Source organism: Buteo buteo, chromosome Z, assembly GCF_964188355.1.
Source record: "Buteo buteo chromosome Z, bButBut1.hap1.1, whole genome shotgun sequence".
Lineage (NCBI taxonomy): Eukaryota > Metazoa > Chordata > Aves > Accipitriformes > Accipitridae > Buteo > Buteo buteo.
The window spans coordinates 25401510-25425835 of NC_134204.1; the positions used below are offsets into that span (position 1 = coordinate 25401510).

Here is a 24326-nt window from a genome sequence, read left to right on the forward strand (position 1 = left end):
TGATCACAGTCCCTCATTTCTCGGGGTAATGCTGCAGAACCAGCAGTGTTCTTAAAGCTTGATCCTGTTTTTTTCCGATTTATGCCTTTGGCAGTGCTTTTCTCACCTTGCCTCCTCCAGAAGGCTCAAGTCACTTGAATAACAGTGCTACAATTATGCTTGGCCTATAAGCAGGGTGATCTTTCAGTTTTGAAAACCATACTCGAACAAAAACCTTCAGTTAATATTTACACGTGCCACTCATGTTTGAGGTTATTGTACAGCATTTCACCAAACTGAGCATTAGCCCCATTGTGATATGTAGATCAAAAGGGGGGTAACTTTTCTTTTCAAATCAAGTTAGCTTAACATAATGGAAAAGGCTTCACGCTTGCTGCAACTTTCTGTGAGGAAAGGCCGATTTCCTACTTCAGCTGCTAGCAACAGGACCCGGAACCAGTGAAGGTGGCTGGGACCACGTTCGGTGATCCTGGCAGCGAAGGTGAGCTGGGACCTGGATACTTCGCGGGCAAGTGCAAACCTGCACCGTAACATGCATTCAGCAGGTTTTTGTGTGTTGCTCAGCAGACATGCAGGGAGGACAGTGGCAATAAGCGTTGTCTATCTTAAATTCGTCGAACGAGAACCGGTATATGGCAGTAATCCTCCAAAGCAGCGTTCAGGCTTCCCCCCCCACCCCCGGCAAGATCTGTTAGAACCGTGCTGCAAGGGCAGGTTTTCAAATCATGGGTATGGGCCAGCTGATTTATGTTTTAATAAATACCGTGGTGGGGGAGTTTTTAGTCTAGTCACTTGATTTGTGTGCAGACAGTCGCAACAAAATGCTTTCGAAGATGGAACAAAGATGTAAAACGAACTGCAGATATGTATGGTACATCTGGCGGCAAGCCACGACTCTGTATATAACGAGTTAAAAAATAAACGCGTTTTTCAGCAACGCTGTGAGCGCATCTCGACTTCTCTGGTTCAAACGTCCGCTGGGGCGTAAAGCGCAAAGTTGCCGGGGAAGAGCCTGCGCCAACAGCGCGCTCGGGGTCCACCTCCGGCTGGGAGCGCAGGAGCCGGTCGGGGGCAGCCGCCGCCGAAACCGGGGCGGCCCTTCCTTCTCCTGGGCCCGAGGGCCGCCTCCCGGCGGCAGCCGGCCGCGGGGCGGGCGGTGGGCCTGTCACCGGCGGCTCGCCCGCACAGGGGCTCCCCGCCGCCGCCCCCCGCGGGGGGGGAAGAGCCCCAAACCGGCTGCGGGGCGCGCGCCAGCGGGTGTGTCCCCCCCCGCCGCGGCAGTAGTCCCGCCCCCTTTCCAATGCCCTTGGGCGTCCGTTTCGGGTCGCCACGGCAACGGAACGCCGGCAGCCAATAGGGAGGCAGAGGGCGACCAATCAGCGGCGGCGGCCGAGGCATTTAAACCCTCGGAGGTGGCGGTGAGCCCCGAACTCGGCTTGCTGCTCCTGCTGCAGCGGCATGTCGCTGAGGCTTGCCCAGGTACGTGCGGGACGGGACGGGACGGGACGGGACGGGGGAGCGGAGCTTCATGCCGCGGCTTTGGGCATCGCTGCTCGCCCTCACACGGAGGGGGAAGCGCCTGTGCGGCTCCACGGCGTCCTGCTCCCCAATTCCCTTCCCCTCTGCCCAAAAACCATCCAGCTTCGCGGGCGGAAAGGGCTGCGGCGGGGCAGACATCGTGACCTCTCCCACTCACTCCAGTTTCTCCCTGGTGGGGAGGGTGGTGATGCGTGTGCACACTTCTCCTGGGGCACCCTTTCCGTTACCCCCGGCTCCCCTTCACTACTCAGGTCGGGGCGGGGGGGGGGCGGGCAGCCGTGCAACCCCCTGGTCCGCATCTACAACTCTCTAGCGCTGGGGCTATGTAGCCGTGCAACCCCCTGCCCCGGGCCCTCTTCTCCAGGCCACCGCTTTCGCGTGTGGGGCGAGTGCCTGAAACACCTCCCCGGCCCCTCTTCTCCAGACCACTGCTTTCGGGCGAGGGGCGAGTGCCTGCAACCCACTCCCAGCTCCCCTCCTCCAGGCCACCACCTTCGGGTGACAGGCAAGTGCCTGCAACACCCTCCAGCCCCTCTTCTCCAGGCCACCACTTTTGGGCGAGGGGCAAGTGCCCACACCCCACCCCCCCCACCTCTCCTCCTCTAACTCTCCAGTTTCGGGGCTGCAGCCGTGCATTCCCACCTGCACCCCCTGCCCCCGAAGTCACCACTCGTGGGGTGCATCAGCAGACCCGGTGCCGCCCCCCCCCCCCCCATCATGCTGCTGCTGACCACCCTCCCCTCTCCCCACAGCACACCCATGGGGCCACCGATACACTGGCGAAGAGCAGTCGGATGCCTGTCATGAAACACAGGTCAGCGACGGTGGCTCCCGAGCTGGGGCTTCGTACCCGCATCGCCCTGGGAGACATCGGCAACTGCACCTCTGGGCCAAAGACACAGGCTGCCGCCAAAGTGATGGTGGTCCTGGGCTGCAGGTGGAAGCTGGCCACCAGGTCCTCTCTCACTCTCTCCCTGGGGAAGATGGCTATTGGGAAGAGCGTGCTGAGGGCCACCACCAGGCAGGTGCTGTCACCAGCCCTGGAGCCCTCCCAGGTATGGCCCCCCGCCTCCCCCCCAGCACTGCGGGGCTGCTGGATGCAGCTCGCCCCACAGGAGCCCTCGCTTGGCCCGGGCTGAGCTGTGGAAGGAGGTGCTGCCCACACTGATCCCGAATTTCCTTATAGCTGGCGCCTCAGTCTCCAGTCCCCATGGAGGTATCTGAATGTTCCCCATCAGACGATGTGCTATGTCAGGCTTTTTCTGATGTCTTGCTTGATGTGGAAGACGTAGATGCGGAAGATGCTTCTGACCCAAGCCTCTGCAGCAGCTATGTGAAGGACATCTACAAGTATCTGAGACAGCTTGAGGTTAGTAGGAGTAAGTCAGAAGTTCAAGGGGTATCTGCTGACACTGACAGTGAACCTGTCATAGGCATGGCTTGCAGCTGGTATTCACTTTCACCTATGGATTTTCCTGAGGCACTAATAAGTCATCCCTTAACTTTAAAATACAAGATTAAACTGAGCTGATAACATAAACAGATGCTGGTTGTTAGACCAAAAAACTAGTAGTACTAGTACCATGCTCTTTCTAGCCCATCTCTAGTAAACAAAGAAACCTGGTGCCCTATGGCCTACACCTATGGGCTATGCATGTACTGAAGTCCTTGATAAGCCTTAAGATGCAGCAGAGGCTAGGCATTACAAATCCTTCAGCTAAGTAACGAGATCTAATAACCGTATTCCTTCCACACAGCAAAAAAACCCCATCACACCCCAATACCTGGATGGCCAGAAAATCAATGGGAACATGCGTGCCACGCTAATGGACTGGCTTGTGCAAGTACAGTTAAAATTCAGACTCCAGCAGGAGACCTTGTACCTGGCAGTTGCTGTCACTGATCGCTTCCTGCAGGTGAGTGTCTCTTGCCCAGTGTCAGGCAATGCTTCTACCCTAAGCTAATGCATAACAAGCACTGATCAGTAACACCCTATGTGGGCATTTGATGTTGAATTGTGTGTACCACATAACCCTCTTAGCTATGAACAGTGACTTGATATATCAAAACTGCTTATGCCTCTCCCTGATTTGATCTCAAAGCCTTCTAAATACCCCTGCAGATACCAATAGAGGTAACAGATCATGTACAGTTATTCCGTATATGCCAGTATGATCATCCTGCTGTAGAACAAACTTCACACTGGCTACCTTTAAAAGCTGTGTTCTGAGCCAAGTCATTCAGATAAATCTCTACTGCTTCTTACTACAGGACAATCCTGTTTCCAAGAAGATGTTGCAGCTGGTTGGTACTACGGCTATGTTCATTGCCAGCAAATACGAAGAGATGTTTCCCCCGCATATTGGAGACTTCACCTATATAACCGATCACACTTATACAAAGCTAGAAATCTGCCAGATGGAGGTGAAGATCCTGCAAGCCCTGGACTTTGGTCTGAGCTTCCCTCTCCCTCCGCACTTCCTAAGAAGGATTTCAAAGGTTTCGGAGGTAATGCTGGGAAAATGCATTACTGTAAGCAACATCTGGAAAAGTCAATACTCTACTGTGGCAGCTTGTTAAAATGGTTCAAAACCTTAGAGTACTGCAACAGTTGGCAACTGAGCCTGGTTGAGACCTGTCTCTTGTGTGTTTGTCTGCTTGTGGTCACATGAGCCTAACCCACCCAAAACCAGAGTTAAAATGTGTGCCTGCTACTGCAGGTGACTGCTAGACTGCCATTGAAAGTAGTGTTCCTAGACTATGAGCAGCCTGTGATTAAGTTACTTGAATTTCAAGGCTATAGCTCCGAAAATGATCACTAAGGGAGTATTTCTTTCTGCTTGACTAAACAAAGGCTTGACAGGATGTTCTTGCCTTGGAGATAGCCAAATACTTAACTCTGATTTCCTGCAGATGGACTTCCAACAGCACTGTCTGGCTAAGTACCTAATGGAGTTGTCTATTTTGGACTATGATATGGTTCACCTCCTTCCATCCAAGACTGCAGCTGCTGCTTGCTGTTTGGCTCTGCAACTCACTGGATATGAGTGGGTAAGTCGTGCTTGTCAGACCACCTCCTAGTTTGGAATTTGGTGTGCCTGTGCACCAGCTTAAAAAGGCCACCCTGGGCCAGGTGCATGCCTTCTGCTTCCTTCATGGTATCTCAGCATGTCATCTCCCTGTGGCCCATTACAAGGGCGCAGCAGTAGAGCAGAAACTGTTAACCCTCCCCTGTGAGACAGGAGACTGCAGTTTCCCAAGCCCAACAGAAGACAAAGAACCCAGTGCACTTGGATTGTTCTAGTAGGCTTGTCTAAAGACTTACCTTTGTTTCAGACACCAACTCTGCAATCCTGCATGTCTTACACTGAGAGCGACCTTCTCCCAGTTATGCAGCACATAGCAAAGAATGTAATCCTTGTGAATAAGGGTGTTACCATGCAGATGGTAAGCAGCATCTCACAGGGCAGTTGGGGCGTATGTGTGGTTAAGTGTCAATATGTGGTGCTTTGAAGCTGGCTTAGCTAAGCCACTGCTGTCAGGCTTGGATCAGACTGGCTCACTTCAGCTGAAGATCTCAATCTTGCCGAAGTAGCATGAGCCAGCTGTGAACTGGTGGTGTGTGCTAGGGTGGGCTATGGGCTTGGCTTGACCCATCAAGCCTCACTTGAGCTGGAATAGTGTGGGTTTATGAATAGGATAAACTTAATCACACTTATCTCTCTGCAGGCAATCAAGGACAAATATGCCAGCAGCAGCAATGGCAAGATAAGCACCATTGGACAGCTGAACTCTTCTTGCTTGTGGGATCTAGCTCAGCCTCTGATTAAGTAGTAGTAACTCCTGTCTGATATCAAGCAGAATGATGACTCTGTGCTCTTTGTGTATATAATGTACCTTATTTGTCTGTTTCAGCCTTTTAATAAAGTATTTCCACTTCGTGTTCTGTGGGGTAGCACATATTACTTCCTCCTACAGTGGAGGTGTCTGGCAGGGGGGGCTAGCCCAGCTGGGCTGGCTGATCCCCTAGCTAGGGCTACAGGCACCTGCTGATGTGGTGGCAGAGACAGCGTCTGCCAGGTTAGCCAAACTGGAGTGCAGCTCTATTTAACTTAGTATTTATTTATTATAGGATATTTTTGTTAGTAGCTGTTGTGGTTTAAGCCCAGCTGGTAAGCCACTTGCTCACCAACCCCCCCCGACCCTCACCCCTGGCCCTAGTGAGATGAGGAGAAAATATAAAGGCAGGCTTGTGGCTCGAGAGAAGGACCAGGAGGGATCACTCACCACTTATGGTCACAGGCAAAAGACAGGCTCAACTTGGAGAAGAAACAAAACCAATTTAATTTACTACACATCAAAACAAGGATATTAGGAAGTAAAACCGAACCTTAGGACACCTTCCCCCCCCCCCCCCCCCCCCCCGCCTCCTTCCCGGCTCAACTTCTCTCCCTCCTCCCCCACAACAGTGCAGGAGATGGGGTCAGCTTGCCACACATCTCTGCTGCTCGTTCCTCCTCTGGGGGAGGACTTATCACTCTGCCCCTGCTCCACTGTGGGGTCCCTCCCACGGGATACAGTCCTTCACGAACATCTCCAACGTGGGTCCTTTCCACAGGCTGCAATTCCTCACAAACTTTCCTGGTGTGAGTCCTTTTCAGGGGCTGCAGTTCCTCCTGAACTTCCCTGGCATGGGTCCTTTCTGCAGGCCAATCTTCAGGCACAGACTGTTCCAGCGCGGGCTTTCCCACAGAGTCACGGCCATCTTGGGGGGCATCCCCCTGCTCCAGTGTGGGGTCCTCCCCGGGCTGCAGGTGGGCATCTGCTCCCCCGCTCCCCTCCATGGGCTGGGGGGGGACAGCCTGACGTCTCACCACGGGCTGCAGGGGCATCCCCTCCCCCGCTCCTCCTCCCCTCCTTCCTCACTGACCTCACTGTCTGCAGAGGGGTTTCTCTCACATCCCAATCTCCTCCCCCACTGCAGGTTCCCCTTCTTAAATCTGTTCCCCCAGAGACGCTGCCACCGTCACTGATGGGCCAGAGGCAGGCCTGACTCGGAGCCGGGGAAGCTTCTAGCAGCTTCTCACAGGAGCCACCCCTGTGGCCCCCTGCCCCGCTACCAAAAAAGCCTGGTGCTGCAGGAACCCATAATAGTAACTTGTGACCAGTCAGCTCTGCCTCTAGAACACTGTGGAGAGCTGTATCTGCCTTCACTTGGCAGCAATAACTTTTTTGTCGACCACTTCCCCCATGTTGTTTGGTTTGTTTTTTTAAAATCTCTGTTACAAGTATATTTTTTTTTAAATCTCTGTTACAAGTATTTAACTGTACTTCTCCTTCCCTTCTGTCATTTATCTGAAAAACACGCGGGAGAACGGACTGCGTCCCTCCCTTCTTGCGCCTGCCGCAGGCGAAGGGGCTTTTTACGGGAAGGGGCTGGGTGGGCGATACCCACCCCCCCCCCCCGCCATGCCACTCCGACACCTCGGGCGGCCCGGCTCACGCACGGGGCGCTGCTTCGGCACCGGCTGGCCCCACCCCGCCCCGCCCCTGCCGGCAGGGCGCGCCCGTCCCCCCCTGGCGGCCGAGCGCCGAAACGCCGATGGGGAAGAAGAGGCGCGGGATTGGCTGGAGCGCCGCCGCACCAGGCGGAAACAATCGCCGGCCGCGCTGCCGAGGGCCGCGCGCGGGATTTTTGAAGAAGAGGCCATGAAGCCGATGCAGTGGGAGCCGGGCGCGGCGGACGTGGGCGTCCACGCGGAGGCGGACATGGACATGGACATGGACATGGACACGGAGGCGGACATGGACATGGACACGGAGGCGGACATGGACGCGGAGATGGACGCGGAGGCGCCTGAGAGGAAGGCGGACGTCCTCTTGCTGCTCCGGTCAGTGCCGGCGGGGGGGGGGAGCCGGCGTCGAGCTAGGCCGCGGTGGGGTGGGCGTGAGGGGCGGCGGCTGCGGCCGGGCCCCCCCCGCAGCGCCCGCCGTGCGGGGCCTGACCGGTGTCGCTTTGCTTCTGCTCCTGCTCCAGGCTGAGGGACCAGATCAAGCAGCAGCTCGCGGAGTACAGCACGGCCGTTGATGCCCGTAAGCCTCTCCCTGCTCTGACTCCCCCCGACCACCCCCGGCGCTTCCTCCTAATGTGATGTTACAGTAATACAGCATGTGGCGTGGCTGATGGGTGTATTCTTAAAAGTTATTTATCAAAAGCGCTCCTCATAGTAGTGAAATACTTTTCTTGGCTGAGCATCTTACTGCATTTTCTAGACAGCTCTTGGAGACCTGTTGGCATGCTTACAAAACTGCCTCATGACTGTTGCCCGCTGCCCTTTCTCCTCTTGGGTTTTTGCTTTAGACTCAGGACTCTGACACGTGACTGTGGTTTTCAGGAATCTGATTACTGGGGATGAAGTCATACCAAAAGTCCGCCAAAGTGTTTGGCAGCAATACTGATTTAAAGTGTTTCTTCTTGTTTCCGTTATTTACGCCTTCTTCCACTGAACCAGCCAGCCGCATATATAGAGCAATGCTGTGAGCCAGCTCTGGCATGTCTAAAACATGCTAAATGGAAATATTTTAAGGCCTAATTATTTCTCTGCTGCAGCTGATCGACAGTGTAGTCTCACTAAGAGTGGAAGAGATGATAAGGCTTGGAGGTAGGAATAAGAAATACCTTGTTAGTATAGCCATCAAACTGCTAATCCTTTATGCTCTGTAGATAGTATTTAGAAGTCTCTGTTGTGCTTTTTTTAGTGACGTTCTTTCTTTGCAGGTCAAGTAATTTGCTGTGATTACGTCAAGAACCAAAACAAAATCAAGAAGTATGTCATTGCGTAACTTCAAGCTTTTTATGTATTTTAAAGTAAAGAGGAGAAGGGTTAAGAACTGAGCTTGGACATTCTCTTCTAGTTATTCCTTCTTAGTAAATCTCTGGATTAACAATCAGTACTTTGTAGGAGTCCAGTGAAAATAAAGGAAATGAAGAGAATCATAGAATGGTTTGGGTTGGAAGGGACCTTAAACATCATCTAGTTCCACCCCCCCTGCCATGGGCAAGGACACCTTCCACTAGACCAGGTTGCTCAAAGCCCCATCCAACCTGGCCTTGAACACTTCCAGGGAGGGGGCATCCACAACTTCTCTGGGCTACCTGTTCCCATGCCTCACCACCCTCACAGTGAAGAATTTCTTCCTTATGTGTAATCTAAACCTACCCTCTTTCAGTTTAATGCCATTACCCCTTGTCCTATCACTACATGCCTTTGTAAAAAGTCCCTCTGTAGCTTTCCTGTAGGCTCCCTTTAGGTACTGGAAGGCTGCTATAAGGCCTCCTCGGAGCCTTCTCTTCTCCAGGCTGAACAGGCCCAACTGTCTCAGCCTGTTTTCACAGAAGAGGTGTTTCATTCCTCTGATCATCTTCATGGCCCTCCTCTGGACTTGCTCCAACAGGTCCATGTTCTATATGGGGAAGAAATATTTTACTCAGTCTCCTAATGTAGTTCTGTATCTGATGTGTCTTCTAAACTTGCAGTCTTTCTTGTGATGGCTAGAATTCACTAACATAGTTCCACAGGCTAAAATACTCTTGACCTTAATAATTTGTGGTTTATAAGAAAAATGCTTGCTTTAGACATGTAGAGAGCAAGTTAAAAGTGTGACATTGCTTTTAAGTTTTTTGTTATCTTCACACTGTTTGGGGTTGTCGTATTTGGTGGGTTTTTTTTCCCTTCAGGGACATAGAAGGTTGGGAAAGACGTATGGAGGAAGTAACCATCTCTTTACAGAACAAGACGTTAGCCTTGCAAAGGTAGAATTTTCTTCTTGTTTATTTGGAGGTTTTTCTATTTTTTTATGTGTGCGCACGTACGTGCACATATACATTATTCTGATTAAAATACGATTTCAAAGTGGTATCGTGTGTGCTACAAACATGAGAGTTTTTAGTACCATCTAACCAGTAAGAATGCAGATGGAGATACTGTAGAGAACAAAAAAAAATTACGAGTTGAAATGTGTAAAACCAAAGTTTCCTGCAAAATTGTGAAAGTCTGACTCTATAAATCAGAAAACATATTTCTTGGCAGTATTTTGCCAATGCATATGAAAAGGTGGAAGTTGATAGGTGTTATACGTCTCCTGTGTTACATGGCAGTTCATTTGAATTCCCGCCTTTGCCCAGCTTCCTTTCTGCAGACTCTGGGTTTAATGGTGTCCGAGTATGTTTGGCAAGAGAGGAAGGAGTTGTCACTCTCACAAATAATCATTGATATGCCTTTCTTGTCCTGAGAGTTAAGCCCCATTATTTAAGAAGTGTGATATTTAAAAGGTACTGAGTGTTTCATACATATAACCCCAATGTGAAAGTGGACATACATGGAACCTTGGAAATACCTCTTCTGTTACTTAGCTAAATCTACTTCTCTCAGTTTCTTACCAGTTCTTATCAGTTATATGTTTCTTCCCCACACTATGCAGGATCCAACTTACGTTTGCCCTGAGAAACAAAATGAAGCAAAATGATGATGACGACTCACGGTAAGGTGTTCTTGGGTAAAGGATGGCTAGAAAGGAATGGACTTTACACAGTTTAATGTGACACGTTTCTACATTACTTCACTGTACCTTTTTTAAAAGCATGCTTCCTTCTTCTAGTTTTTACTGAATGATATACTGTCCACCTTCTGGCTAGAGTCAGCGTGATCAGACCTCTTATACCCAGGGTGGATTTACATTTGGGCTCTGAATTAACCAACCTTTGGTTAAAGAGATCATAATTTTTGATTGACTATTGAGAACTGTTTGTAGTTAAGAGTTTTTTGTCTTTAATGTGTGAGTTACCTGCATTTATAATAGCTGAGCACATATTACAGGCTTGTAACAGAGCCTTGCCTCTGCTTTGCTGCCTTCATTAATTAATCATGTAGGAGCTTAATGTCTTTGAAAAAGAACTGAAAGTTTCAAAGATGTTTAAAATTAGCTTTTGATTTCCTGCACAATATTAATGGGTGCGTGCATGTGAAGTGTTATATGAGAAATTTAATTTCTGTCAGAAATACAACTGAAAACATTGCATCTCCATGATGTCCCTGCCATGTGCCAGAATTCAGGAGCTTCAGTTCTTAGCCATTCTCAGGTGGCTAGGCTTCCTTGATGCCTTCCAGGCTCTGTGATTTGAAATGTTAAACAGACTTAACTGAAACATTATGGAAACTGAGAGGGAAGTAAGGACACTCTTTGGCCCCCACAACAATACTTGGAAGGTATTAGGAATTAGGAAGGGTGCAGTGTGTCAAAAAAAAAAAAGTATACTTTGTTTTGGTGTTAGGGGAAATGGGGATTTTTTTTTTTTGTTTAATCCAAATAACCTTGATTAAAATATTTATGCTGGTGACTCATATTAATGGTCTTAAAGTATGCAACTGTGTTTTCTTCCTTAGACTGATCACGGAAACTGTGAAACGCATAGTAGCGCTCAGCCAGAGAATAATTAAATGTCAGCAGGTAAGTGGCAGTTTTAGCTTCTGTTGCAGTCGTGCGGGTCTACCAACCTTAACGTGAGCAGGAGTACAATTTGAAAGTAACAGGATCACACAAGTAATTTGAAGCTAAATGTGTGGCCCAAAAGGTGAGGTTTCTACTAATAGTAAAATTACCAAAATGATTACTTAAAGTGACTATGTAAGAAAGTCTGCTTCTAGAGCCGCCCTTAACTGCTTTTGTGGATTGAATTAGCATCTTTAAGTATTTTTTGGAGCCAAGAGTTTAGGAGATACTTTTTTTTTTTCTTTCTTTCTTTCAGCAATCACGTGAGAATGAGCAGAAATTGATTGACATTAGAAGGAAAAGACTCAGTAAGTGTTAGCTGTATTGACTTTGTTTTATATTTGAATGTACAGTTCATTCTTTATAGTCCTTGTAGCAATATTAATTTACATCTGAAGTAACTGCAAAACTCTCAACACAGTTACAAAACTTCTGAAAAGAGTAGGAAGTACTCTAAAAATGAGCTGGTGTGTTGTCTACTTGAGCATGAGACTGACATGTTAGAATGAGATGCAAGAAACTCAGAAAGCATGTGGTGGTGGTTTATTTAGTGGAAGCTCCCCAGAAAATGACACATCATTTAGTAATTTAAGTCCTAAAACACCTAAAGGATTTTTTTTTTTGTCAGACTGTACCTTTATGAAATGTTTGCACAATAGGGGAGGGGATTTACTTACAAAGAACTCTAGTAGTATGTATGTTGGTATTCAGTAAGCTTGTTAAGAGTGGGTCAAATTTAGATGTGAAGTCAATCTTCAGAACTTAATAAGGTAAATATGTTTTTTGAATGCTCCTAATGTCATATGACCAGGTTTGCCAACAGTTTTAACTGGTTTTTGTTTCATGCATAGGAAGTGGTGTATATGTTGACAGTAATGAACACAGACAATGAAATACCTGTCTTCATAGGAAAATGAACATCCCTAATATCTTTGGAAATAAAGGAAGGAATGCTCTGTCAGCATTCTTTCAATGTATAAACTGTCCCTAACTGATCTTATTCAGTCTAGTTTTTAGCCTGGTTTCCTATAAAAAACTAGTAATATTCACTGGTGTTGTCCATATGTCCCTTGTATGACTTCAGAATTTTGTTTCAGTCAAATTTGAAAAAGGGGAAAGGGTCTTAAACACCACTGACTATACAAGTTGTGACAACTGAAGACAGGGTGTAGGACAGATGTTCATATTACAGTCCATGTCTGATGGAAATGCAAAGAGCATACAAAGTACTTTCAGTTTTGCTAGCAGCCAGGGATCAATGTGCTTTGACACCAGATAGCCACAGTCCTTGCTGTCTCTTGTGTGAAAGAATTATCTTGAGGTGTGTTGGAGGGAAGGGACAGAGTGTGAAGTTAGGGTTATTGCAGTGGAAGTGCCTTAGATGTCTCTGAGGAAAAAAGCATATCTTTAGTTCTATGGCTCACCTAACTACTTCTTAACACTTCATTTTCCTGATAATGGAACAGCACTAAAAATGGCTGGAAGAGAGAAACTACTGCAAGTTCATGCCATAATGAAAAAACAAAAGGAGGAACAAGCAAGTGTGAACATGATCGAAACACTGGAGGTGATACGTAATAAGTTGGAAAAAGAGATACAGATGACTACAGTAATTAAAAATGTATTTCAGGTAATGTGTTGTAGGTTTTAGTAGCAAGTTTGCAGTTTTGCATTACAGTCAAGATAACATAGTGTATGGTAAATGTAGCTTCGAACAAAATTGTGTTTTCTAAAATCTTTAAGTAACTAGGGTGATGGAAAAACTGCTGTATGAAAGGAAAACTTTATTGCTTTAAAAGCTAAAAGCATGAAATTGTCACAAACTTCTTTGGAATAATTATTTACAGAGTTTAGAGATGGTCTGTCTATCTTTATTCCTTTGTTCCCTTAAAGATACAAAAATAATCCATTTTCTCAGAGAATATCTGTCACAGAAGCGGCTGTATTTCCTTACACTGTCACCCCCATACCCCTCCAGATCAGTTTCCCCATCTTACGGTTAGGAAAAATAAGTAGGTCTTAATCCCATGATACCAGCAAGCCAGACTGCTGCTCTCAGTCTTTCCCCTTTCCGACCACATGCGCTTCTCTGTTTGCATCGCCCACTGCAGCCTTGTGAAAGCCTTGGCCTGCAGCCATGGCCAATCTCCAAATACTTTCAGTGGCGTAGCCTTCAACCTTTTGGTTACCCACATATCAGAGGCTGCTGACGAGCGTGTATGCATGCAGCTGGCTGGCAGGTCATGTGGAGTGTGAAGTCATGCAAAGTGAGGAAGAAAACCTCATGATTTGGGGTGGGTGGAAGGGCCTCCTGCATCATCCTCTGCTCCAAGGGGCTCAACTAAAGCTCACATATGCTGTGCTGCAGTCTGGTACTCTGCGTCTCACTGTGTGACTTGTCCTGGCTTCCTTCACCTGGGTCCACAGATCAGTGACTAAAGTAGAACGATGGGAGGCACAGTGAATGGTAAATTACAATTGCAGTACTCTTGAGTTTATCTGCAAATGGGTTATGAAATCCCGTTCAGTGCACACAAAGTTTATTTAAAAAATATAAACTGGGGAAAAGAGAGAACATATTGGATGGCTTCAGGTAGAACACAGGATATAACCATGTCGTGAATTTGAATGATCGGAGAATTTCAACGACAGAAAGTGAGCCACGGGTTTTCATATTACCTGTTATGTCTACTACTAGTTTGCATTGGTAACAATGTTATATCTCAAATTGAGAACGAGAAATTAAACATTTTAGTGGGTTTTAGATTAGATTCCTAGAATTATCTTCTGGTTTTGTATTCCTGAAATCTTCTGAGCTGTGAGTAGAGCAAATATTCTTTGGTTAAATTTAGTAATTCCCATTTTCAATCCAGATTGGCAGGGTGAGAACATTAATTGTGTTATCTTGTGTTTGAGGCAAACTTTATTCCGTGTGTTTAAAAAACAAAAAAAAACATCCTCTAGGAAATTCAAAGCACTGCTTTTGGGGTTTTTTTGCCTATGTATTGCCAATAGGATCTAAAACAATACTTCCCTTCCTCCTCTTTCCCTTCATCCCGCCTACTTGAAACACTGCTGTGAATTTCAAGGGCTTCCAAATTAAAAAATGGACAGCTTTTGAGAGGTTTTACTAGGAATAATCCTTTTTAAGGGCTTTTTTTTAACCAATAATCTTTCCTTCTTACAGAGTATCATAATTGCAAGCAGAGTTAACTGGGCAGAAGATCCATCTTTGAAGGCCATTGTTCTACAGCTTGAAGATGATGTCTGTTTGCTGTGATTCAGGAGAGATGCTGTTTAATCTTATGTAGTGTATGTAATCAATGTACTAAACTTGATTGCTTTCATAATGCATATTAATCTCACTTTAGGAATTTGAAAATGTAACGTTTCTGGTAGTTGTTGTTCTCTCAAGAGACTCAGAACGTGGCCATGCAACTCTTTGAAGTGAAATTTAATTCTTGGCACACAATGCATGTTTGAACAGGTAGCGTAACTGGTGAAACTACCTGAAGAGCCACTTCATAGCTGTCCTGTCCCAGGTGCTCATCTCCCTCTGAAAGGCAGCAGTAACACAAGAAGAATAATCCATATATCCACATAAGCTTTTTTGTAAAATTTCGCTTAAACCAAGGCCCTGTCATGGCTGTCCTCCCTCCCTGGGCACCAGCAGTCTGCAGAGCTCAGGTAAGATGCATGACCCTGCTCTGCCCCTGGTGGAAAGCTCAGACTGGAAAAGTTAGTTAAGTCACTCTTTGGTGTTTTGTTTTTTTTTTAAACCTTTTTTTAATTAAAGTATTGTGTATAACTTTAAACAGCGAAAAGTTTGTATTTCTTGATTGTAACAGCCACTTGTGACTGTGCTATATGCCGATTAGTGAAGCAGAGCATCCAGCCCTAGACGCCATCTGTAGGTGCCATCCCACGTAGCAAAATATGACACCACTAGGGAAAATGCACGTACAGTGGAAGCATTGAGTTCATGCCATTGAATAGTCAGCTAAGCAGTATTCTATGTCTGGTTTTGCATTGACAGTTGTGTTTTCAGTTTTTGCTTGAAGAAACTTGACCATATTTTTATGCGTGTAATGTGTTAAAATATTTTTACTTTTGGCTTGGCACGTGATTATTAGCTTTAGAAAGGGGGATGGCAGGTCCCTTGGCCGAATGAAAATAAAAGAGACTATCCTGAAGCGGTTTCCGCGGCCGTTGGTAGTTTCACTTTCAAGGCGCCGCCCCTCAGGTTCGCCGTAGTCGGCTTTTGACACCGCCCTGCGCCGGGCCACGCCCCCCGCGGGCGGTGCCGCGCGCGCTGTGGGCGTGGCCCGGCGCTGCCCCTCAGGCGCGGGCGGCGGGGCGCGGCGCCGCGGCAGGGGGTCACCATGGGCAGTAAGATGGCGGCCGCCACTAGGGTCGTTCAGGTAACGGCGGGGGGCGGGCGGCCCGGGGAGGGGAGGGCTGGGGCCGGGAGCCCGGCTGGGGCGGCGGGCCGCGCCTCGCGTGCTGCCGCCCAGGCCTGAGGCGGCCGGGCCTGAGGCGCCGCTGGGGGGGCCGGTGTCCTTGGCGCGGAGGGAAGAGGCGTGCGGTAGGGCCCGCCCGGTGTCGCCGGTGGCCTGGTTCTCTGGTACCAAAGGATGCTACAGGGCAGCCCGCACCCATCGGTGGGCTGTTCAAGAGGGGAGGGGGCTAGCCGGCAGCTCCTTCCTAAGCCATCCCTCTTCAAGGTGAAGGCGAGACGTGGGGTCTTCTTCAAAAGATGCGCTTTAAAAATAAGCAGTGCGGCTTCGACTCCCCATCTTTATAAGTTACAGTCTTGTCCTAACGGACCTCGTCAGTCCCATCCGGCCAGCTGAACAAACACGTACCGGCAGAGCACAGCTCGCCGTTCCTTGTGCTGAAACTTTATAATTGCGTTTATGCTGCTGCGGTAGCTGTTTCTGCGCACGCACGCACTGATTGCTGTGAGAAAAGGAGGAGAACGCTTGTTCCTGCCCAGGACATTAGGGTGGAGGACCACCTTTAAGGGTGAAGTGTCTCTGCGGGTGAACATAGAATGTTAATAGGTAATAAGTGTATCAGAACGGTGGTGCAGAAAGCAGTGGTATAGAAGTGGGTGTTTAATACATTGCATGTTCCATTTTATTATTGCAAAGGTAATGTGTGTCTAGAAATATATTTTACTCTCCCTGTTTCTCCTGCTGCTTTGCCTTGTTGTAGGTAGTCAAGCCGCATACTCCGTTAATTAAGTTCCCGGACAGAAAAAGTAGTCCCAGACCCAAAAGTAAGTTATTTAATCTCTAGATACAACTTGTGCCACCTTTCTTTGCATTAACTGTTTATATAAGAACCAGCACACAGTTTTTCTGCTTCAGCTACACGACTCGACTGATTTTGAGCAGGGTTTCTGAAACACAGTTGTTCTAGTTTGAAATCAATGCTTTGACTCTTCAGACTCTATACAACTGTGGGAATATACATAATACATGCATGGCTTTATTTCTTGGTCAAGGCAGATTCACAAAGATTTCAAGTGTTGCTTTTCTACTCATATAAAGTCCCATTTTTCTGAATACTAATATTTGGTTGAAAGGATTGTGCCCAAGTCAGTTTGAAGCAGCTTTAGGCATTCGGTGATACTTGCAGAAATGTTGTTGCATTTTCCTCATCTCTTCTTTTCTTAGTTGGAATGTGTGATGTCTGTGGTATTTAAAACCCAGATTATAGCTGGGAGAGCCATTCCACTGTACATTTTAAGAAGCATTTCATTGTGCTACTAATTAAGGCTGAGAAAAAATCAATTTCGTTGCAATCTTTGACATTAATTTTTATACCCATAGCTATCTTGATATTTAGAGGATTCCCAATATGCTTACATTTAGACACCAAAGTTATATAAGTGGTATGTTGATACTCCTTTTGAGTCAACAAAACATTTGAAGCTAAAGTAGGAGACATATTAAGAGGCTGTTATGTTATTCTCACTTGTTTAGAAATCATATACTGTACCACATTATTTGCTGCAGCATTATCTCGTTTGTGATTTAGCTTTAAGTTTAGTTTATCCATTAACATTACAAAGTATCTACAGAGCACATCAGTGCCACTTCTGACTTACCTGTGAACTCTTCAGGAACTATTTTCTGCAATAACTTTCTGTCAGAATTCTGTATGTTGTGTACAGTTCAGCCAAATGCACCACCTCTCATGCCAGTGCTTTCTCAAAGCCTTGAAACGGTGTTACTTACCTCATTTATCTCTGCATTAGAAGATTTTTGTGACTGTATCTTTTAAGCGTGTTAGACTTTTCTACCTTAATGAGGTTCTGTCATGTCATTAGTAAATTGCAATCTACCTCATCTTGCTTGAATGCTGTAGCAATAACGGCGTTTCACTGTGCCAGACTGTTGCTTCTACGTAGCCAAACAGAGCTCTGCAGATCAAGACTGAACTTTTAGGGGTGTGGGTGCTTGAAAGGCCAGCCAAATTCTTTTACCATATTACTACTGCAACATGACAGGTCTTGAACAGGGAAGGGAATAATGTAGTAGACACTGTATCTGAGCTAAAGCAACAGCAGTATTAAGTCTGGTACTTTTGAGTCTTGACTTCTGATGTTTTTAATTGGCTAATGCATCTTCTCCAACTACACTTCAGACTAAAACATACAGTAGAGGAAAATCCTTGGCAATCTCTAGACATTTTTGTGGTGTATGAAAAAAACCCGGAGAAACTTTTCACATATAAGGTGTGTTATTTCTTGAAACAAAAATAGTTTGCCCCCGTGTTCAGAATATGTTCCTTCCGATGGACTCTCTTCCTCTTCGCTCTGCGTGGGACCTTCCATTGTTCCTGAACCACCTGATCAACATGGGACTTTCAGATACAGTTTTCAGACTGAGATCTTCTGAATATGCCTCTCAATGTTGGCTTGGTTTTTTTTTTTACCAATGTGGTTTGATCACATCGCTGTAGGTGTCTGATGTCCCAACCCTGCCATTGGCTCAGACTCACTGTGGCCAAAACTGGCTCCTCTTCTTTGTCCTCATTGGTCTTGTTGGAGGCAGGAGGGAGAGAGGCAGGCAACGTTGTGGTATTTTAACTCCTTGCATTCTTTGAATCATCCAGTCTTGATGCTGCTTATTTTACAATTATATAGTCCCTCTGTCCCAGATGTTAGATGTTTCATCTGTCTTGCTCATTTTTCAGGAGCACTGAGAGGGACTTGCTGTGGAAGCATTCTGCTTTATCAGGTGTTTTAACCTTATATAGAGAGGTCTGAGTGCTTATGAATAAACATGCTGCTGTGAGACTCGGTCCTGGCTGGTGGGGTAATTGCATACTTCCATTGTAAAATCAGCCATGGTGGGACAGACCTAAGGTTCAGAATGCTGACTTTGACAACACTGCCCTTTTGTCATCTCTTCTCCTGTCCTCAAACTCAAGGCAACTTCTCTAATATGAATTCCTGAAGCCTACCTTCTGGGCCTCACCCATAAAGTACTTGATGCACTCCTTGGTCTCTGCATTTCATAAACATTGATTGCTGATGCCTGATACTTGGTGGTCATTCTGCACATCATTAACAAAATTTGATACGATGCCATTTTGTAATATTAAAAATGGGTACAATACTGCATTGCATGTTGTGATATGTTATAGTTTTGAGCTTTATTGTTCTGTAAGTCTCTACCTCTTTTTCACTTGTCTGTCTTTACAGTTGCAGTACACAAACACAAAAAGCATCATCTCAGTGGATCTTAGTGATTTATCTTTGTTTATCTTTCTAAATAATTGCCTACACACACACATTAATGGTACTTTATGCTTCTTCTGTAAGTACAGCTTCCCAGTGAAAAAGCCTTTGTTAGGTTATATGCTGATTTGTCTTCTGTTTCCACATCAGTATTTCTGCCGCTCAAACATGCTTTCTCTCATTGTCAGAATTTTTTCACTTTGCTCTTGATATATTTAACAACAATAAAAGCAGGTTGTGAGAAGCTGAGTGTCTCAGTTCTTTTAGGTATTTGTTATAATGAAGAAAATTGTCAATAACTGGTAACTTTTATTGCCTGCTCATTAACTGATTTTACAGTCTTGTTATATTTCTGTAAATGGTCTTGCAATCTGGGTTTCAGTACAGGAATCTCTACAAGCAAGTGTGCCGTCTCTCCACGCTTCAAAAGCACAGGACTCTGTAGGAGGCAGATCACCGGCCTTTCAAAGTATTTCACCTGTTAGTAGAGTACAAGGTACACCAGACACTTCTGAATTAGCAAGAACCTTACCACAGAAATACAGAAGGAAACTTATGTCAGATGAAGAGATTGAATATATTCAAGTAAGTTTCATTGATTGGTGTGTATTGTCTGTATTTACCTAGCATTTAGCTTATATTTCTACACCTTCTTCAAAGTTTCAGACATGGTATTACACTGCAATTCTTGCCAAGTGTGTGCTCTGAGCTTTCACTGCTTTGATGCACTACACCCAAGCTACAAATTCCTAATACAGAGGGTGCCTAACCCTCACTAATTAGTAGCTTGTGGTATCACTAAGTAGAGAGATGTGGACTTAAAACAGACATGCACATAGCTTGCGATAGTCGTAGCCTACGTTAATCACCGTCACTACCTGTTTTGTAACAGCTGATTAATGTGTAATTTGAATGCGCTGGACAGGAGCACGGGAGTCTGCTCTTAGATGAGCAAAGTCTATTACCAGGTGATTGAAGTCCAAAATACTTCTCAAACTAGTTTTTATAAGTTATTTATTAGTAAGTTAACTCTTGTATTTCTAGTAGTGGAAACATTTTATTAAACATACAAATTTTTTCTGCAGTATTTGCAAATATGGCATTGTACATGAAAGGCAAGAAAAACCTGCTTTTGTTCTGAACAGTGTTCAGTCATAAACACTGATGCTTTAAAAGGGAGAATGCACAAAGTATGAAGAACTCATGAGATAGTTGTGACTTGAAATGAAAAGACACTTGTGTAGTTTTGTTAAATGATAAGGACACCTAACAGTGTAATCATGTTAGTAGAGGAAAGCAGTTTTCCTCTGTGTGTGTGTACGTGTGGGTAGGATACTATAATTAGAAATAAAATGAGTTATTACCCATAGTAATACCCTTCTTGACCTCTAGCATAAATTTTCTCACGGTGAGGTAAGTTGTAAAATAATTTTCTTGGGAAAATAATGAATTGTGAATACTTTCTGATTTCTCATAAATATTGTCATGGCTCACCTTGGCTTTGTTTTTACTTTGCACTTTGGAATTTGGGCAGTGAAGATAATTCTAAAACTTGTGTTCGCTACTGCTGCATTTGTCAGACCTTTCTGAAGTGAGTACGAGTGGGGTTTCTTCAGGGTGGGAGAGTGGAAGCATCTGTAATTGTAGGTCACAGGTGTTGATCTTTTCGTATTCTGCCCTGAAAAAAGTGTGAGCTGTTGCTGGTAGATGTTGATACTTGGCACTCTGTGCATGTTCTTGTATGGATTAAAAATGAATGCATAAATCAGAAAATAGAAGTCTCTTAGTCTGTAACAGTGCAAAAGAAGCTTTGATCTCCATTTCCCTTCTTTTAGTGGAATGTATTTAACTGTCCGCTTGTCTTTTACAGCGTGGAGGTCCAGAATAAGCACGGAAGAGAGTTTGTTGGCCACTGTTGAAGTATTGTGTTCACAATAAAGGCACTTCCTTAATATTAAAAACAATCGCGTAGTAATAGCTTTAATAAAAACCCATATGAAGAGTGAGAAGGTTGGCACTACGAGTTTGTGATTGAGAAGGATTTTCTGTTGATGGCTGACTAGCAGTTGAATAGATTTGATGTCCACCCACCCCATTAAAATATTTTTCTAATTAGCCATTTGCAAACTTGACAATCTAATGGAGTCATTTTATTTTTCTACTTTAAAAGATTCGGGCGTCCCACGAGGAGCAATTTTGCGGGCGGGAAAGGGACACTGCAGCACGCTCTGAGACACGACGGAGGCTTTGTGGTTGTGACGCAGCCTCGGCCGGGCAGTTGCGTAGCAGCCGTTCTTCCCCGAGTTGCCCATCTGAGGTCGGGACCAAAAAAAAGCCGGGTTTTTCTGGGATAACTTCGGTTGTCGGCTGTTTCGGCAGACGGCCCGTCGCCTCCGGTTGCAGGTCGAAGGCCACGGTACCCCTGATCTGGGCGCCGGGTTCGTAAGGGGCGCGGTAGCGCGTAGGCCTTCGCTACGCCCTCGGGCGTGTCAGAGGGAAGCGAGACCCTGCGGCCGGAGGGTCCGCGCCGCGGGCAACGACCGCCGCCGGCGGGGCCGCCCCGGGCAGCCCCCTCGGGCGCGGCGGAGACACCGCCCCGCCTCCCACAGCCCCGCCTCCCGCCGCCGTCTGCGACGGCGCCCGCCCTTTCCCCGCCCACTTCGCGCCGCCTACGCGTCGCTGGCAGTGGGGGCGGGGCCTCAGGCGGCTGCGTGCGCAGGGGGCGGGGCGAGGGGCGCGGTGACGCCGGCGGTTGCCAGGGGCGGGGCTGGCTCGCGCGCCGGAAGCGGCGCGGGGCCCGGCGCGGGCCGTTTTTAAAGGCCCGTCGCCGGCCTCGCTGGTGCTGGTGCCGCGCCGGCCGCCGCTGCCCACCCCCCACCCTCTCCCCCCCCCCCGCCCCGGCCGGCCATGGACGCGCGGGCGCGTGCCAAGCGCTACGAGAAGCTCGACTTCTTGGGAGAGGGGCAGGTGAGCGGCCGTTGGGGCGCGGGGGGGGGCGTGGAGGGAAGGCGGGGCGTGTGCGGGAGCCCCCTCGGCTTCACCCCTGGCCCGCCGGGTGCGGGGTTCCCCTCTGAGAAGGTTAGGCCGGGGCTGCCCGCGGCGCCGGGCCTGCCCCGGCCCGGCCCGGCCCGGCCCCGTCTCGCCTTCCGCAGGCGGCGGCGGGGCCTGGCAGCGAGGCGCGGGCGTGCCGCCGTTGTGTGGGCAGAGGGGGGCGGCGGCTGGGCGGGCGGGGTGTCGCCCCCCGCCAGCGTGCGGACGGCAGGGTGTCGTGGCCCCCTCCGGAGGGGTGGCCCCCTCCGGAGGGAGGGCCCCGGCGCCGGCGGCCATCCGGCCTGAGGAGCTGGGCCCGGGGGCCGCCCCCGCCGCGGCAGCCGCCCCCGCCGCGGCGGCCTCCGGGCCCCCGAGCAGGCTGCGCTGGCGCCCGCCTCGCCGCTGGCGCGGCCCGCAGTCACGCGAGCCCCTCTCTGTCTCTAGTTCGCTACTGTCTACAAAGCGAGGGACAAGAACAGCAACCGAATCGTGGCTATTAAAAAGGTGAGTGCCGGAATGCTTTCCCGCTGCGCGATCAAAACCCTGGTTGTTCTTGACCTGCCTAATGACTCTTTTTATTTTTTTAACCTACTTAACGGCTAATGGGAGAATACGTATTTTTGTTTCTAGAGTGTTTTGTTTAAACGATCTAGTTAACCCGTCTTTAGTGCCGCCACCCACCCCCCAAGAAGAGAGGCTGGCTGCAGTCTTACTACGTTTCTGAGTTTCTAGAAGGGTTACCTGGTCTGTAACTTGAAATTTCAGTTATTTGTTAGATTTAGTTAAAAACCAAACAAACCAACACACATATTTCCAAACTTCAGACTTCATTGGTCCTTGATAGTGGCTTTTTTTTTTTTTTTTTTTTGGTCTTTGCTCCTGCTGTACCCAGTTTCCTTCCTTCTAGGAACGTTAGTCCTGATAAAGTTCTTAGACTAGATGGTAGTTTTGTGACAAAATTTGACAAAGAGATCTTGGATCTGCAACTTACCTGTTTGAATACAAATGTTGAAAGTATTTGTGTTGTCATGAAGTGTTTCACTTCATACTATCTGAAGAAATTGCAGGAAGTTTTTGTGTTAAAAATAGGTGATTAGCTGTGCTTTGTAAGGGATGAAAAATGCTCATTACAGCGCTTTGGTTAGTTAAAGAGCCTACTTTACTGGGCAAGTTGAACCATATCAATAGTAAGTAATTTTATTTGATACACTAATCCCTTTTAGTATTATAATACTTCTCCTGTATGCTTGCTACTAGTAGTAGTGGTTGTGAAAAGCATTCTTGTTTATATTGAATATTTACTTAACTTTTATCATCTCAAAATATCAATGGCAGGATTCTGGACTTGAAAATTTCAGGGGTGTAGGTTTAGATAGAATGACTTTAAGCCAGCCCAAGTTTATAGAGTATTTACTAGAATCATTCTAAGATGACCATCAATTACTTTGCCTTCATTTCTCCTTGAGGAGAAGCTTGTTAGTGGTACAATAAAGCTTTGTGGCTACAAAGCATTTTCTGCTGACAGTTTGTATTGTTTGTCTGCTGTTTTCACCACCATCATGATTATTTTTAAGCTTTTATAAAAACTAATGCTGTAGAGACAGTTATTTTTTTTAAGGGAAAAAAAATAAGCCAACCAAAAAACCAAAACCAACCCTAGCTGGTAAAACGCTTCATGGTACTGAAACTCATTCTGTCTTAGAAGAATAACACTGAAGTATGTATTGCCTACTGTTGGCACAGATGGCTTAATCTTATATAAATATGAAACATTTCTTTTCAGATTAAACTGGGACATAGATCAGAAGCTAAAGATGGTGAGTTTTAAAACAAATTCGTGCTGCAGAAGCTGTGCTTTGTTTGCTTTTTTTTGGTAAATGGTACATTCATTTCCTACACCATAACTTGGCTGAGAAAAATCAGCTCAACTGTCAGTGTAAGGCTTAGTAGAGGATTGCTTCCCAAACTGCAGAGACAGAAAAAGGCAGCAGAGATATCCGCATGCATAGTATATGTCTAAATATGTGTATATAACTGCTTAGCTTCTCAGTTTAAGTGCAGTACAAACATGAATATAGCACAGAATAATAATCTTTACAGTATGGAGTTTAGAATGCCTTTTTGTATTGATGCGTCTCTGTGCCCTAAATATGTAAGACAGGTGAGAGTATTTATCTCTGTTTTCAGATGTTTCCTTTGTTCTATTTTTGTGATTTATGCTGAGAAAAAAGTTGGTAAAAACAAGATCTTAAAACCCTTTTCTCTGTGTGGGTTTCTTTTATAGAATGGTGTCTTTTGGTCATGTGCTCTGACCAGCCACATGTCTTTAGGCACAGATATTGCAAGTAAAAACCTAATAATCTTGGTTTTCTCTGACAGCCTATGTGGTGCAGTAGAATTTTGTATGCATGTAGGCTGCTATCCTTTTGGGATGCTGCATCAGGTTACCAGCTTT

The 24326-nt window shown here is 46.7% G+C and overlaps 4 protein-coding genes across 16 annotated transcripts in view; all 4 read left to right on the forward strand.

Moving 5' to 3' along the window:
• The first annotated feature begins 2303 nt into the window (after positions 1-2303).
• CCNB1 (cyclin B1) lies at positions 2304-5458 on the forward strand. The gene is made up of 7 exons (XM_075019978.1): positions 2304-2594; positions 2726-2908; positions 3297-3455; positions 3811-4047; positions 4453-4590; positions 4876-4986; positions 5269-5458. Exons 1-7 carry the CDS (start codon positions 2334-2336, stop codon positions 5371-5373), a joined length of 1194 nt encoding a protein of 397 aa, XP_074876079.1. The 5' UTR covers positions 2304-2333; the 3' UTR covers positions 5374-5458.
• A 1705-nt stretch (positions 5459-7163) lies between these two features.
• Positions 7164-15273, forward strand: CENPH (centromere protein H). Its single transcript, XM_075019815.1, has 9 exons — positions 7164-7430; positions 7577-7632; positions 8318-8366; positions 9278-9352; positions 10021-10080; positions 10983-11046; positions 11345-11396; positions 12555-12718; positions 14276-15273. The coding sequence occupies exons 1-9, from the start codon at positions 7249-7251 to the stop codon at positions 14366-14368; spliced, it is 795 nt and encodes a 264-aa protein (XP_074875916.1). The 5' UTR covers positions 7164-7248; the 3' UTR covers positions 14369-15273.
• A 116-nt stretch (positions 15274-15389) lies between these two features.
• On the forward strand, positions 15390-20968 carry KGD4 (alpha-ketoglutarate dehydrogenase subunit 4). The gene is made up of 4 exons (XM_075020560.1): positions 15390-15509; positions 16306-16369; positions 19224-19426; positions 20712-20968. Exons 1-4 carry the CDS (start codon positions 15471-15473, stop codon positions 20727-20729), a joined length of 324 nt encoding a protein of 107 aa, XP_074876661.1. The 5' UTR covers positions 15390-15470; the 3' UTR covers positions 20730-20968.
• Positions 20969-21690: 722 nt separating this feature from the next.
• CDK7 (cyclin dependent kinase 7) overlaps positions 21691-24326 on the forward strand; it is a 34542-nt gene continuing 31906 nt past the window's right edge. For 8 of the 13 annotated variants that reach the window (XR_012649096.1, XR_012649097.1, XR_012649098.1 and 5 more), the window contains exons 1-3: positions 21691-21808; positions 22316-22375; positions 23655-23688. Coding sequence is in view for 4 of the 13 variants with exons in the window: in XM_075021375.1 (XP_074877476.1) it covers positions 21749-21808; positions 22316-22375; positions 23655-23688 (154 nt within the window). In the remaining 9 variants the exon portion in view is untranslated. The remainder of the gene's footprint in view (positions 21809-22315; positions 22376-23654; positions 23689-24326) is intronic. The other 5 variants (XR_012649103.1, XR_012649104.1, XM_075021378.1 and 2 more) reach the window with 3 other exon arrangements.

Coding starts and splice junctions, on each gene's coding strand:
- CENPH (XM_075019815.1), top strand. CDS start 7,249: ATGAAGCCGATGCAGTGGGAGCCGGGCGCGGCGGACGTGGGCGTCCAC. Junction 8,367..9,277: donor AACCAAAACAAAATCAAGAA/GTATGTCATTGC, acceptor TTTTCCCTTCAG/GGACATAGAAGGTTGGGAAA. Junction 11,047..11,344: donor GAATAATTAAATGTCAGCAG/GTAAGTGGCAGT, acceptor TCTTTCTTTCAG/CAATCACGTGAGAATGAGCA.
- KGD4 (XM_075020560.1), top strand. CDS start 15,471: ATGGGCAGTAAGATGGCGGCCGCCACTAGGGTCGTTCAG. Junction 15,510..16,305: donor CCGCCACTAGGGTCGTTCAG/GTAACGGCGGGG, acceptor GCCTTGTTGTAG/GTAGTCAAGCCGCATACTCC. Junction 16,370..19,223: donor AAGTAGTCCCAGACCCAAAA/GTAAGTTATTTA, acceptor TCTGGGTTTCAG/TACAGGAATCTCTACAAGCA.
- CCNB1 (XM_075019978.1), top strand. CDS start 2,334: ATGCCTGTCATGAAACACAGGTCAGCGACGGTGGCTCCCGAGCTGGGG. Junction 4,591..4,875: donor AACTCACTGGATATGAGTGG/GTAAGTCGTGCT, acceptor CCTTTGTTTCAG/ACACCAACTCTGCAATCCTG. Junction 4,987..5,268: donor AGGGTGTTACCATGCAGATG/GTAAGCAGCATC, acceptor ATCTCTCTGCAG/GCAATCAAGGACAAATATGC.